The 15,729-nt window shown below is 43.2% G+C and overlaps 2 protein-coding genes across 5 annotated transcripts in view; both read right to left on the reverse strand.

Annotated features, from left to right (window-relative positions):
• FSD1L (fibronectin type III and SPRY domain containing 1 like) overlaps window positions 1–5,663 on the reverse strand; it is a 67,238-nt gene extending 61,575 nt beyond the window's left edge. For 2 of the 3 annotated variants that reach the window (XM_045563108.1, XM_045563109.1), the window contains exon 1: window positions 5,463–5,594. In XM_045563108.1, the coding sequence (XP_045419064.1) occupies window positions 5,463–5,477 (15 nt within the window). In that variant the 5' untranslated portion in view covers window positions 5,478–5,594. Of the gene's footprint in view, window positions 1–5,462 lie in introns of all 3 variants that reach the window. The other variant, XM_045563107.1, reaches the window with a different exon arrangement.
• A 6,853-nt stretch (window positions 5,664–12,516) lies between these two features.
• Window positions 12,517–15,729, reverse strand: part of SLC44A1 (solute carrier family 44 member 1) — a 164,522-nt gene continuing 161,309 nt past the window's right edge. The window contains exon 16 of one of the 2 annotated variants that reach the window (XM_045563114.1): window positions 12,517–14,075. In XM_045563114.1, the coding sequence (XP_045419070.1) occupies window positions 14,061–14,075 (15 nt within the window). In that variant the 3' untranslated portion in view covers window positions 12,517–14,060. The remainder of the gene's footprint in view (window positions 14,076–15,729) is intronic. The other variant, XM_045563111.1, reaches the window with a different exon arrangement.

The following is a 15,729-nucleotide window of genomic DNA, read 5'->3' on the forward strand; positions in this document are numbered from 1 at the left end:
CACAGCAATCTTAATCAAAAAGAACAAATCAGGAAGGCATCACATTACCAGTGTTCAAACTATACTACAAGGCTATAGTGACCAAAACAGCATGGTATTGGCACAAAAAATAGAGACATAGACCAATGGAACAGAACACAGAACACAGATATAAAACCATCTACATACAGCCAACTGATCTTTGACAAAGCAGATAACCATATACCATAAGGAAAAAAAGCCCTAGTCAATAAATAGTGCTGGGAAAACTGGATAGCCACATGCAGAATAATGAAACAGGACCCTATCTCTCACCACTCACAAAAATTAATTCAAGATGAATAAGACTTAAATGTAAGGTATGAAACCATAAAAATTCTAGAAGAAAATGTAGGAAAAACTCTTCTAGATATTGGCCTAGGCAAAGAATTTATGACTAAGATCCCAATGTCAATTATAGCAACACCAAAAATAAACAAATGCAACTTGATTAAATTAAAAAGGTTCTGCACAGCTAAGGAAATAATGAACACAGCAAAGAGACAACCTACAGAATGGGAAAAAATATTCGCAAACTAAAAAAAAAAATATTCGCAAACTATACATCCAATAAAGGGCTGATATCCAGAATCTACAAATAACTCAAACAAATCAGCAAGAAAAAAAAGCAAACCCCGTTAAAAAGTGGACAAAAGACATGAACAGAAGTTTTTCAAAAGAAGATAGACAAATGGCCAAGAAACATACGAAAAAATGCTCAGCGTCACTAATCATCAGGGAAATGCAAATTAAAACCACAATGAGATATTACCTTACTCCTGTTAGAATGGCTTTTATTAAAAATTCCAAAAATAATAGATGCTGGTGTGGATGCAGAGGGAAAGGAATACACTACTGGTGGGAGTGCAAATTAGTACAACCTCCATGGAAAAGAGTATGGTGATTTCTCAAAACTAAAAATCGACCTACCCTTTGATCCAGAAATCCCACTACTGGGTATCTAACCAAAAGAAAAGAAGTCTTGTTATCAAAAAGACACGTGCACTTGAATGTTTATTGCAGCACAATTCACAATTGCAAAGATGTGGAATCAACTCAAGTGCCCATCAATTTGTGAGTGGATTAACAAAATGTGGTATATGTATACCATGGAGTACTACTCAGCCATTTAAAAAAAACCATTGATGCCTTTTGCAACAATTTGGTTGGAACTGGAGACCACTCTAAGTGAAGTATCTAAAGAATGGAAAAACACCAAATATATATTTGCTATTAAGTTGGAACTAACCATGAGCACATACTGTACAGAGGGAAGTGAAACTCAGCAGAAACCAAGCAGGGGGGAGGGTGGGAAGATGGAAGGGGCAAAATTCTACCTAACGGGTACAATGAACACTATTTGTATGATGGGCACACTTATAGCCCTGACTCAAGCCATGTAACAAAAACATTTGTACCCCCTTAATATTTTGAAATAACTTTTTTAAAAAAAATCAGCCAAGTGTAGTGGCACATGCCTATAGTCCTAGCTACTCAGGAGGCTGAGGTGGGAGGATCGCTTGAGCCCAGGAGTCCGAGGCTACAGTGAGCTATAATGTCACCACTGCACTCCAGCCTGAGTGACAGAGTGAGACTCTATCTCTAAAATAATTAATTAATTAATTAAATCATGTTCTCTACCATCTATTAACTATTTTCACTAGACTCAACTAGGCTCTTTAAAAAAACTACTTTATAGGGGTTTATCCCTGTTAACATTTTAAATTTTAATTACTTTAATCATACTACCATTTAAAGGCAAAGAATTCAAGCAAGAAGGGTGGTAATAAAAAAAGTCTGCGCTGTAAAAAAAGACCTGGTTTGAATCCAGACTACTATCTGCTAGCAGTGTGACTCTGAACAAGTCCCTTACCCTAAGCTTCATTTTCTATATCAGTACAAGAGGAATAAGAGCTGTTGCAAAAGTTTAAAGCAGTCCAGCACAATACTGGATGCAGAACAATACTCAACTTTTGTATCTCTTTCCTTTCCTCAGGAAATAATATTTTTTTTTCACTGAGAAGGAGTAATTTTTGGACATGGAACAATTGATTGGTTATTTGGATATGGTGGGGGTCTTTGAACTGCTAAGGTATACTATGAAGGCAAAGAATAGCAAACACCAGGGTAGAGGAGGAAACAGGGATAAAAAAGCTAAGTATAGATAACACTACATGCTGTAGGTTGTCAAGTTTTAAAACACCTCCTGCTCAGTTCAATCTACCCAACCTAGGTTTGTCCAGTTGTGTGTAGTCAAGCCTCACCTGTCACTCACTATCCCTTGCCAACTAGGAAATAAAGAATATGCAGAAAAAGTGGGGAAAAGCAAACAATGACAACATATGCTCTAGGTGATTTCCCCTGAAATCTCATCCCCCTTCCTCTCTACCCTTTATTATTCCTACAGTAAGTACTTTTCCTAGAAATAGTGATCCCTATGAATGTGAATGATCTGTACAAAATTCAACTATCAAATTCCAAGATCCAAGATTCTAAAAAGGTACAAATGTCTTATTTGTTTCCATGTTTTTTTTGAACATGCACATTTCATCGGGTAAAGAAACCTCTGGGATTTTTATCTTAAAACCACTTCAGGACGTAAAAGGTTTGAGTATCCAACAAAGCTACCTATCCACAACACATCCTGTTTTCAAAAGTGTCCCAGAAACTCAATAAAAACAAAATCCCTCTGTTTATTTCTAGGAGATAATACTGTGGTTTTCTGTACCCAACAGTATGCCTTACATATCCAAGGCAGTTACGTTTTCTTCCTCTACTCAAACAGAGCATCTGTTACTAACGTAACACTGAAGTCCCAGTTATTTTCACAGACAAAAAAGCAGCTGGTCAAGCTAATCCAATTGTCGACTAGTCACCATCAAGCTTCTATAAGACTGTCCAGTTAACTTAACTTCTATTGTCAGATTGCGTGAGTCAGAACTTCTGATCCTCTTTCAATTAGGATTTAACAACTCTTCTTTGGCACCACCACTTGAAATCATTTCTTACAGATATAAAAGCAGAAAACATGCTGTAAAGGTAAAAATGTATAACTGGGTAAGAAAGGGAGCTATTTTGAGGCTGGGTTTGTGAATTTAATAAAAATAGCTAAGAGACAGTACTTCTCTATGATAGGCATTGTTAAGTGGTTTTTAAAAATGAACACAATCCTCACAACACTCTGAGGTAAGTACAACTGTCAAACCTATTTTATAGATGAATAAATGGAGATACAGAGCAAATTATCCCAGCTCATATAGCTTATAAAGAGTAGAACTGAAGACCTGGCTCCAGAGTCATTCTCTTAATGTAAAGTCCAAATCCCCTACAAACAGGCATATATTCAGGCCATCCTCGCCTATTTTCCTTATACCGTACTGACTGAGGTACCACCCCTGCTACTATTTTCAATGTAATATTCTATCAAAGGAAATAATCTCTAAAAATCATTTCTGGGGTGTCCTACTGTCTTATTTAAAGAGAAAAATATCTTAGCTCGTTACTATCTGAGGCATGTAAATGATTCTGCAGTAATTCATCTGCAAAAAGGAAGCTCAAATTCAGAGCACTAAATTGGTTACAAGCATTAACCGGACACCTTTTTAAAGCTACAAAACAAAAGATTATGTGATACCATCAGTGAAATTCAACATATTTTCTAACATTGAAAAGTTAATTCTCAAAGTTATCACAAATAAGATGCATTAGTACCAATAAAAAAAAAACAGCTAATTCTCTGCTAACTCTGGGGAAACTGCACATAGAACCCTGTAGATGCTCAAATATAAGATCATTTGAAATGAGAACAAAAAGGTTCAAATCATAGTCTAATGGCTAGTAACATGAACTTGCAGAAGTCACAACCTCCAACTCTTGATTCCTCATTAAAGTGAGAATAATGCATCCCCTGACAAAATAAGATGACCCACATTAAAACACTTTCTGTAATTTACAGCGTATGGAGTATTTTATTACTTATTCTTTGTAAACTTCAAAAATACCATGTTTTCATAATGAATTATTTTATCAGTTTTTATAATCACACTATAAAATATTCTTACTTCTACTGCATAGATAAGGAAATAGGTAAATCACAGTTAAGTGACTTGCTCCTTATCACAGAGCTAGTAAATAGCACCCTGGAACCCAAGTCTCTCGCTCTTTCATTTGACCTCTGCTAATGTCCATTCAAATGTCATATGACTTTTACCTAATAAGCTGTGAGATGTTTTAAAAATTTAAGCAGAAATGATGTTCTAAATGTACACATATTCAAAACACACAAAATGTTATTTTTAAAAAATAGTCATGGAAACAAAAATTGAGTGTACTCAATTGAGTTTCAAGACCAATGCAAACAATGAAATCATGTGCACTTTTGTTAAATACTATAATAGTCAAGCTTAACCCATCACTCCACTATTCTTTCATGCCCCTAGTACTCCTCAAGGAAGTGAATCCAGGCAGAAAACGTTTTTCTAATGCCTTTCCAGTGCTTTCTATCTAATAAAAGAAAAGAATGGCCTCTTACATATGCCCTTCTTTTTCCCTGCTACATTATTAATAACACTTGTTTTTCTTTCCTACACTGTACTATGGTTTAATTACGCTATAATCTAACAAAGAGAACAAGGTAGTTGATTTCCATATAGAGATTATGAGTGAATATTAATAACTCAACTTCTAACTGTATTCAAGACATGGGCTATGTTCTCTAAACCTTTTTTCTTAAATCGAAAAGGCTGGTTCTGTACATGCTTTCCTCAACTTGTTCGGAAAGTATAAAACATTCCACCACGAGTACAAAGTAGCTGTGACCAGCAACACCAACTGGTCAGAGGGTGGGACGGCTGCCCTGACAATTGTAGTCTTTTTTCTCAATTCCACAAGCACTAAGATCCGCTTAGGAACAAGTCACGGCAAGGAAAGGGAGTTGCCTGTACAAAGGAGATTCAGTCCCTGAACTAAAGAGCTTGTATGGTGCCAAAAGAGGAGGCTTGGTTGAGTAAAGAGCACCAGCTTCGGTGTCAGCAGGGAAACCCCAAACAGGGCTGTGCCTTGGTTTCCTCATCTGCTATGGAGGGATCCACCCTCACTAGCACGCTGGTAGGCTGCGGGAATCAAAGGGGGCCTGCGGCGCTGCAGAAAGTGATTGATTAAAAAGGGGAATGGCTCCCCGTTTCTCCTCGAGTCAGAGCCCAGGACAAAGTGCAGGGCAGAGGCCAGCCCAGGCCACGGGGCGCGGTCCCCGCATCCGAGCGGCCGCCGCTTCGCTCCCGCCCCGGGAGCCTCGCCCTGCGGCCTCGCACTCCCCGCCGCAGCCCGCACGCCCGGCCCGCCCCGCGCGCCCACCGCCCTCCCGGCCCCGCGCGCCCCGCCCACCCTCTGCCGCCGGCCCGGTCGGCTTCGGTGGCCCCGCGCTCCCCCACCCCGACCCCGCTTACTTTCTGGGAGTCCATAGCGAGGGGCTAAGCCCGCTGGGCCCGAACTCGCGACGAGGAACCGTGTGAGGAAGCGGAGGGCGGAGAGACGCTCTAAGACCGCTACTCAGCGCCGCCGCCTCAGCCTGCACCGGCGCCGCCCGGCCGCACCCGTCCGCGCCCAGCCCGCGCGCAGCCGTCGCGCCGCGGTTGCCAGGGTGAAAGGGCGGCCCGCAGAAGGGAGGGGGCGGGAAGCGCCTCGCGCCTGCGCGCTGCAGCCGGGCGGAGTATCGGGTGCCCCGGAGCCCGCCGCCCAGGGGGGGGAGCAGGGTCGCTGCCAGTCCATCTCCCGTGGTCCTGCAGCCTCTCTTCGCTTCCCTCATCCTTTTTCCTCCAGCGAGAGCGATCGCTGAAGGACTTGGAATAGGTCGCTGGGCGCGCAGCCCCCGGGCCCGTGGGGCGGGTGCGGGAAGGAAAGGGTATCCGGCCCTGGAGGTAGACCAGCCCTCTCTCCACACCGCGCGCATCCTGAGCATCTCCCCTCACTGGCCTGGGGGGCGCAGCCAGGCTCGACCCAGCCCGGCAGTCCAATGAGAGGAAACGGGCTGCGATGGGGATGTGGCAGAGACGTGGGAAAGGGCCGGGGGGACTGGAGGGGAATGTAGTATATCGGTATGGAACTAATCTGAGCTCTGAGACCTGGTAGTCCTTTCCCAGAGCCCACCCTGAACACCTTGCTATTTGTGTGATTTTGAACAAGTCACTCTCCCGGGGCCTGTTTCATCTTCTGTAAAGTAAGAAATAATACGGACTTTTCAGAGGATTGTGAGGATCAAATAACGTCTTTGAAGTGTCCAGTACATAGTGCTAAGTAAGTAAATTATAGTCGTTAGTGGGGAAGGAGAACCTGCGCCATCTGGCCTAAGGGTCAATACAGACTTTAGAAAGCTTGGGAAGGTAGAGGCTTTAAAAAGTTCTTCCCCAAGCAGACAGGCCCTGTCATTTGGATGACTCTGGAGAGGCTCAAAAAAAGTTCCGTTGGGCAATCACTTATGATAAATGAATAAAAGGGAAATATGTATTGAGTACCTATTATGTACCAGTTCTACAAACTGAGAATTCAGCAGTGACAAAGCTCTGCTCTCACAGAGCTTGCAATCTAGTATAGGAGGATGACCCTAAAAAAAATAATAATGATGTGCAAAGTGGTCATAGGTACCAAAATGAAAAATTACATGGGGTAAATTAACTCAGTGAATTGGGAGGGTTCAATTTCCCATAGGGAGGCCAAGCATGGTGGTGTCTCACCCTTGTAATCCCAACACTTTGGGAGGTCACGGTGGGAGGATTGCTTGAGGCCAGGAGTTTAAGACTAGCCTGATCAACATAGTGAGAGACCCTGTCTCTACAAAAATAAAAAAGTTAGCTGGGCATGGTGGTGAGCACCTGTAGTCCCAGGTACTTGGTAGGCTGAGGCAGAAGGATCGCTTGAGCCCAGGAGTTTGAGGTTGCAGTGAGCTATGATGATGCCACCGCACTCTAGCCTGGGTGACAGAGCAAGACCCTAGCTCCAAAAAAAAAAAAAAATTTCCATATGGAGGTTAGAAAAGGCCTCGCAGAAGTGACCTGAGTAAAGTGAAAGTGTGACCCACACAAGGACCTGGGGAAGAGCATTCTAGACAATGAAAAGCCCTGGGGAGGGGAAGAGCTCTGTGACTGAGAAACAGCATTTATCCTACAACACTGTCATTATGTGTACACGTGGGTCTCCCAACTCTACTGTGATTTCCGAGGGCTGAGACTTCTTTTACCTATATCTGTATCCCCAGCACAGGGCCTGCCACATAGGATGCATTCAATAAAATCTTTTTTTTATCAGGACAAAGATGTGTAAGAAATGGAATGAAGGGCACAAAAGGGAAAATGAGAGCTTGGCTCAGGTAGTATCTTGAAAGCTAGGGTCTAGAGAGAACCTATGTGCACAGTTTTGCTCCTGCCAGCTTAAAGGAGTAGTGGCATGCAGTCCTACAGAGAGATGCCCATCTCCTGGTACCAAGGGAGGGGAGCCTCCTTTTTGAGCCTCCCCAATTCCATGAGGAGCAGTGAGTATAGCCGGGCGCCCAGCTACTAGCCCACTGCTGCAGCCACAAAGGCCCTTCTCCACGCTGTGCACTGCAGCTGAGTCCGTTTCCCAGGAAGGAGTAATGCGGCCTGGGGATTGGAGACATCAGAGGTCAAAACGCCAGACTGCGTGCTTCCCAGCCCTGCCCCTGCTTGCCACCGTGGGACCCAGCACTAAGGGGAGGAAACAAGATTTGGCGCTGTCCACGCTTCTCTTGCTGCAAGGACTTTATATCACTACTGTCAGAGGGCAATTCCTGGGCACTTTATAACTGACAGGCACCACCACAGGAGGAGGAAGAAAGGCTTTTGGAGACAGTGAGTCGCAGCTGAAATGTGATCACCAGACTCTGTGACAGGGCAACACCCCAGGAACTCACTCCTGGCTCCTTGCCTCCAGCTTCCCCAGTTCTTTCCCTGCAGCCCAGCCAGGAGCCTGCAGCTTTTGACAACAGCTCTACCCCATTTGACTTCTGTCCTCACCAGATCTCTATCTTTTTGGCCAGCCTGGCTTCCCTGGCCAGCTCATCCTGGGCCTTTTGCTTCCCCTTATTCCCACCCAGGAACAACAAGTTCCGTTTGGCTGTGACTTCTGTCTTTTCCAGTCCATACAGGTTCTCCAGCACAGTCACTCACCAAGCTGGGCACTAAGTCTATACCCCAACCTACCCCCACTGCCTCTGGTAAGTCTTTTGCTTTTTCTGTACTTACCTTTTCACAGCCAAATCTGTTTAGAAATTTTCAAAGGTAGCTTTACCAATCAAGTAAAGCAGTTGTTCTTACATGTGATCCCTGGACCAGCTGCATCAGCATCACCTGGTAACTTGTCAGAGTGCAAATTCTCCGGCCTCATCCCCAGACCTGCTGAATCAGGCACTCTGGGAGTAGGGGCCAGTAATCTGTGTTTTAACAAGTCCTCCAGCTGATTCTGATGCACATTAAAACTTGAAGACCATTGAACTAAGAGAAACCAAATTGTTTTTAAAAAGTAAAGGAACTACAGACTCATAGAAACAAATATCATTTCAAAACTTAGGTTTTTGAGTCTAAGATAGCATATCTAATCATAGATATTTACCTGATTGAGGTTTCTGGGTCTCCAGGAACCTCTTTCTGAGGAAATCCCAAGTTAGGAGAGCCTTAGAGTTGACACTGCTAATGTAGAGAGTCATGCAAAACTGTCTCTCCCAGGACCGGGTTCCCTGTCCTTTCTGACTGGTGCCAGGCATTGCCTGCAGCCCTGAGCTGCCTTATCGGTTCTGGGATCCCCCAGTTGTTGGGAAAGAAATTTCTTTTTTTTTTTTTTTGAGACAAAGTCTCACTCTGTTGCCCAGGCTAGCATGCCATGGCGTTAGCCTAGCTCACAGCAACCTCAAACTCCTGGGCTTGAGCAATCCTTCTGCCTCAGCCTCCCCAGTAGCTGGAACTACAGGCATGTGCCACCATGCCTGGTTAATTTTTTCTATATACATATATATATATATATTTTTAGCTGTCCATGTAATTTCTTTCTATTTTTAGTAGAGACAGGGTCTCACTCTTGCTCAGGCTGGTCTCGAACTCCTGAGCTCAAACGATCCACCCGCCTCGGCCTCCCAGAGTGCTAGGATTACAGGCGTGAGCCACCGGGGAAAGAAATTTCTTTCCCTTCAGTGTTGCCAGCAGTCTTCCCCTTTGGGAGTCAGGACAGGGCCATGGGTGGTGTCGTGGTGTCTGTAATCTGAGTTTAACTCCTGACACTGCCACCTCCCAGCAATGTCACTTCGGTGACACTTTGGTGAGTCACTTAAACTGGCTAGGTCTCAACTTCCTTATCTGTAGCATAGCGATCATAATAGTACTAATTCCGTTTTAGGGTTGTTGTGGGGATTGAAGGAGATTATATATGAAAATGCCTGGCTTAGTATGCATTTAACAGGTGGTAGCTGTTACTAATATTACTGTTACACATCATGTCTTTCTGTGTTACCTTTTGTGGCTTCCTCTCCCTCTGGATCTTTGAGGCCTTAGAAGACCGATTCTCTCTCCAACTCCTCTTTTCACTGTTCTGCCTGCTTTTGTGAGGCATAATCACTAGCCAGAGGCTGCCCTTAGTTGAAGCCCCAAATCTTCACCCATTGTTCTCTGCTAATACATCTGTCCTGAGTCTTAGCATATGCCACCCAGCCCAGGAAGACCCCAAGGCCTCTCTAATCCTCAGTTTCTTCAGCTGTGAAATAGGAATCATAACAGTGGCACCTACAAGGATTGGGAAGTGGATTAAATGACATAATTCATGTTAAGTGTTTGTCACAGGTCTGTCTGGCACGTAGTAAGCATTCAAAAAAGTTACCTATTATCTGTCATCTCTTCCCAACCATAAAAACCTAATTAATTCTGTTTTTCCTGCCCCTTTCTTACTAAAAACCAAACCAAACTCACTCAAAAGCCCTGGAACCCCTTGGAAGTCAGAGCACTAATTTCTGATGCTAGGTACTCGTTATAGATGGAGTCTCCTAGGAGGGAAACCAAACCAAACTCACTCAAAAGCCCTGGAACCCCTTGGAAGTCAGAGCACTAATTTCTGATGCTAGGTACTCGTTATAGATGGAGTCTCCTAGGAGGGAAAGAGTGGTTCCGCCCTGATGCGGGCTGGCATGCCATGGGGTGGTCTAGCTCCATACTTGGGGAGCGCTGAGCCCAGTGGGAAGCAGTCAGCGCACACAAACGTGACTGCGAAGGGCCTAGAAACCACGTGAGAAGAGACACAATGAAAGCACCTGTTAGTATTTAGCTTCAAAGGAAAAATTCAGGGAGGATATAGTCATTAACTTCAAATTTCTCTGGGGCTGGTGTGTGGGAGAGGAGCTGATGTTCTCTAGCATCCCATAGGTAAAATTAGACCCTATTTGCACCCTTTCTGTGGAAGCTACAGGAAGACAGATTCCCATTCAGCAAAGCGTCCAACTTTCTAACAGAGCCATACAGAGCTGGAATAGACTATGTTTGGTAGTGAGATCCCCATCAGCACAGGTATGCAAGCAGGGGTTGGGCAATTTGCTTAGCAGAGCTGTCATAGGGTGATTTAGACACTGGAAAGGTACCTAGTAGAGATAACTTTTAACATCTTCCTGAACCTTGAGTTTCCATGCTTCTCTTAACTAGAGGCCAATAACAATTCATTCCCTTTCTGACTCAGTTTTGTAATTATACTCACCTTTGGAAGCCTCCCTGAATTTCCTCTCCCCACCCTCACCCCCATGTGGTCCATTGCAACAGGCCCCACTCCTTTCTGAGGGAGGGCCTGAGAGGGGTGGTTAGCTAAACTCTAGCCATTATGATGTTACTGTGTCACAATACGTTCTGCATGTGTGATGGCCTGCGTTATGCTAGGCACCGGGGACGCTGAGATGAGTAGGTCTAGAAGGCACAAGTGCTTCCGACATACCCTGCCTTGGCTCTGGTCATGCCTCTGGACTCATCATATTCAGAGAATAACCAAGAACAAAGCAAATCTATCTGCCTGTCCATCTCCTCATTGTGAAAGGCTGCTGGCCCCCAGCCAGGGCTCTCCAACACAGAGGAGTAGCCTCACTGTTCCTAGTGAGAACGCTGCCCGGCAGCCCCCTCCCTCTGCGTATCTTCTGAAAATGGTACGGACCAGGTTGTGACTAGGGAGACAAAGGGCCGTAGCGAATTAGCTGCACTTCCATTTCATTAGTGAAGCACACAGACTCGTGCCAGACTGTCTGAATTCAAATCCCAAGTCTACCACTTACCAGTTGTGTGGCCTTGGGCAATTTCTTAACCTCTCTGCACCTCAATTTTCTTATTTGTAAAACGAGAGTATTAACCATGTCCACTTGATAGGGACATGGTTATATGTTATGAAGAAAAGTGACTCAACATATGTAAAGGGCTTAGAATAATGCCAGACGTATAGAAAATTCATCTGTTAGCTATCTATTATTATTTTCTAAAATAAGCCATTCTCCTAGGTACAGCACCAGGGAAATGATAGCATCTGTGAGCCCTTCGATACCGCAGTGCCTTTGCTGCCAGGTGAAGATGGAACTATGTCAGCACTTCCTGGAAAAATAAGCCTCTTGAAATCCATCCCGCATACTGAAGGTCAAGCTGTATTTTTCCATGACAAAAGATTTGAGGGGGAAAGGTGGCAGGATTTAAGCTAGGAGGGAAAGACTTAAGACAGGCAGGCAGGAAGGGAAGACGGGATCCTTTCCAAGCCAAAGAAACAGGCTGAGCAAAGGTGGGAAACAATGAGAAGAACAACCACAAGGAACGGAAGTAGGAGATGAAACATGTGGAAAGAGCAACCTCCGATGCCCAAATACTGGGATGTGTCAGGAAAACTTTAGAACATATAGGAGATGGAATATTCTCCAGCCACAAAAAGTCATCTTTATGAAAAATACATAGCAATGGGAGAAAAAGCTTCTGATATTACAATTTTAAAAATAGTAAAATACTTTTTCTAAATACAATTGGATAGTGTCTACTGTAGAAAACTAATTCATTTATAAATTTTTCTTTTGTTTATACCTTTTAGCTTGGGTAAAATGGCATCACATATGAAAGTTCAGCCTGCCTTCCTGTTATAAAATGCAACACTGTCATGGTCTGAATGTTTGTGTCCCCCCTAAAATTCATTTGGTGAAATCCTAAACCCCAAGGTGATGGTATTGGGAGGTGATTAGGTCATGAAGGTGGAGCCCCCATGAATGGGATGAGTAAAATAGACCCGAGAGAAGCCCCTAATCCCTTCCACCACCTGAACAGGCAGCAAGAAGGCGCCATCTACAAACCAGGAAACAGGCCCTTACCAGACATTGAATCTGCTAGCACCTTGATCTTGAACTTCCCAGCCTCCAGAACTGTGAGAAATAAATCTCTGTTGTTTATAAGCTACCCAGTCAATTGTATTTTGTATAGCACCCCAAATGGACTAAGACACAGCTGCAAGTAGTATATGTTTATTTTTCTGCTACATAAAAGTGAATCAAAGACAAGAAAATAGGCTTTGAACTATAAACACAAATTTGGCATGATATCCTCATGATTAAAAGAAAAGGAAAAAAATGGGATAGGAAGATTAGTAGGGGTCAAATTGTTATGGTCTTTGAATTCCAAGCTGAGGAGTTGGGATTTGAGCATATCATATGTGGGAAGCCACTTACATGCTTATGAGCAACGAGTTATTTTGGACACTTGATTTGGCAGGAGGAATAGGAAGGACATGAGTGGGAGGAGTCTGGGATGTGGAGTTGACCTGGGGACCCAGAGGCCTAGACTTCTCCCTTCTACTCTCTGCCCCTTCCCTTTCCTGGTTAGATCTCTACAGCCTTCCCGAACCCCAACTCCACCACCACCACCACCACCATTAGAATATAGTAATTATCTTTAGTATTTCAGTCAGATGGAAGAAATAATAAATTAGCCTTCATGAAAACAGTTCTTCCAAAGTCATTTGAAACAGGGGTTAGCAAAATTTTTCTGAAAGGGCCGAGAGTCAATATTTTAGGCTTTGAGCGCCATATGGTCTCTGTCACAACTATGCAAATGAGCTACTGTAGAGCAAAAGCCATAGACATAAAGGATTGGGTGTGACTGTGTTCCCAATAAAACTTTATTTACAAAAATAGGCTGGGGCTGGATTTGACTCACAGGTCATATTTAATCAACCCCTGATCTAAAATAACACTGTGTTGTTTTTCTTAGAAAATAATTCTGTGATTCTTCTGTGCCTCTAAAGACTCCTTGATCCTCTGTCTCAGACACTGCCCATACACACACACTGCCATCCTTACCCCTGTTCATGAGCGTAAATAATACCAGTGCTAATAAGATGGGGTAATTATCTCTGGAGCAATAATAAATAAAACAGTGTTAGAGTGGAGGGGCTTTGGAGTTAGATCTAGATTTGAATTCTGACTCTGGCAACTGTGTGGTCTAACACAGCACACCACCTCTCTGAGCCTCCATTTCTTCATAGGCAAGATGGAGATGACAGGTGTACCCTTACAAAGCTTTTGTGAAGTTTAAATGGATGTAAAGCACCCAGCCTAATGCCTGGCATGGAACAGGCACTCAATAAATAGTGCTTATTAACCCACACTGACGCTATAAATAGCAGAGTCAGAGAGGACAGATTCAGCTTGAACTAGAATTTCATGGTGGATCCAGCCTGCAGGCCAGTACTGGCACTAGAGTGAGAAGAGGGACTCGCTTAAACATACACGAGGCTAGAGAGAAAGCAACAGTAAATTTGAAGACACTGCTGCAAGACAGGTTTGTATCAAACACTTTTGATGAATCATTTATTAGACAGCCCCACTGTACCAAATCCACTTGGCTGTTGGTGGCTTGGGAACCTCCATTGCATGCTTTCATTGAAGTAATAAGATCCTCCTCTTCTTCCGCAGACTCTCAACAGCTGGTGGGTGGGAGAACTTCGTGTAAACAATCTCCTCTGGGTTCATTCTTCCGGGCTCATGAGACCAGTCACCTTTTCTTCAGCTGAAAAGTCAACACATCAAGAAAATGAATGCTTTTCCCCTAGGGGAACATAACACAATGACAGGCAATCGATAGGGATCATCTTTAGAGAAAACATTATGAAATATAAGAAGACTACACACACACACACACACACACACACACACACACACACACACACTTAGATTAACAAATTTTAAAAGATATCTGAGAGAGGCTGGGTTCCAATTCTAATTCTACCCCCTTATCAGCTGTGTATTTATGGGCAAGTTATTTAACTTCTGTGCTTACATTTCCTTGTGTATAAAACAGAGATAATCATGGTTTCTTTAGGGCTGCTGGGAAGATTAAATGCGTTAATAATTACAAGGTGCTTAGAACAGTGCCAGACACACGGTAAGGAAGGCTAGGTTAGTGCTTGCCGTTATTGGCATTATTATTATTCTTTGAAAAGGAGGCTTTTATAATAGAATAGCTGAACTGAGTCAAACAAACCCATACTGAGTCAAATTTCAAGCTAATCTGAAAAATCTGATTCTATGGTGCTCTCAAAAACATAAACCTAAAATTCAAACGAAACTTCAAATTTCTCACTCCTGTGATTCAGTTGGCCATGGGACAGGTCAGACCAGGATAGTGGATGTTCCCGTAGTTCAAGAAACAGAGACTGAGTAATGAACTGAAGGTAATAACTATACTGTGGCTCTGTGAAAGGATATCCTTATTCCTAGGAAACACACACTGAAGTATTTGGGGCTAAAGGGCAATGATGTTTGCATATGATTCTCAAATGATTCAAAATTATTAGGTGTATACACACATGTACATATATATAGAGAGAGAGAGAAAGAAAGAGCAAATGGAGTAAAATAAATGTTTAATAATAGGTATAAAAATATGTAACATATGGTGTTCTATGTATCATTCTTATTCTTACAGCTTTCGTATAAATTTGGAATTATTTCCAAATGAAAAGTTTTCAAAAACCCATTAGGATGGCTTAAAAATTTAAAATAAGTGTAGGCTCATCTTGACCGTCAAAACAAGCCCAGGGCCACTGCAGGACAAGCAGAGGTGACAAGATACAGTCCTGACCATAAGATACCAGGAGAGCTTGGACTTGGAACAAGGGGGCATGAAGTTGTTCCGTGATTCAAATATCTAATGGAGTCAAGCTAAGATCTCCTGTACACCTGTCTCCACGATAGGCCCTGCTTGTCCCCAGATGCTTAAAACAAGTTGTATGTGGCACTAAGAATCACGTTGCTTGAAACCCTTACCAAAACTCTCATTTTAGGGTTTTAGTCTTGAGGCTTTAGTTTCACATGCAAGTTACTGCCATGTTACTGATCCCCCACCCCTGCCTCAGATTTCTTCCCAACTGTAATCCATTTGGCAAACTGCAGATAGATAAATCCCTAAATCACTGCTTTCACTACATCAGTTCCTCACACAAGAAATTACGCCTTCCTGTTTTCCACAGCACCTCATCTAAACCCAGCTATCTCATCAGTTCCATTTTTATGATTTTACATATTTTGGCTTGCAGTTTCCACTTTCATGATTTTTTTCCCCACCACTGAAAATAACAGGACCTATGATTAGACTGACATCTGATACTGGTTGTAGCTTAGTTACAGTCACGTGGTCTGGACACTAGGCTTATGCCAAAGTT

The sequence above is a fragment of the Lemur catta genome, chromosome 10, assembly GCF_020740605.2.
Source record: "Lemur catta isolate mLemCat1 chromosome 10, mLemCat1.pri, whole genome shotgun sequence".
NCBI classification, from domain to species: Eukaryota; Metazoa; Chordata; class Mammalia; order Primates; family Lemuridae; genus Lemur; species Lemur catta.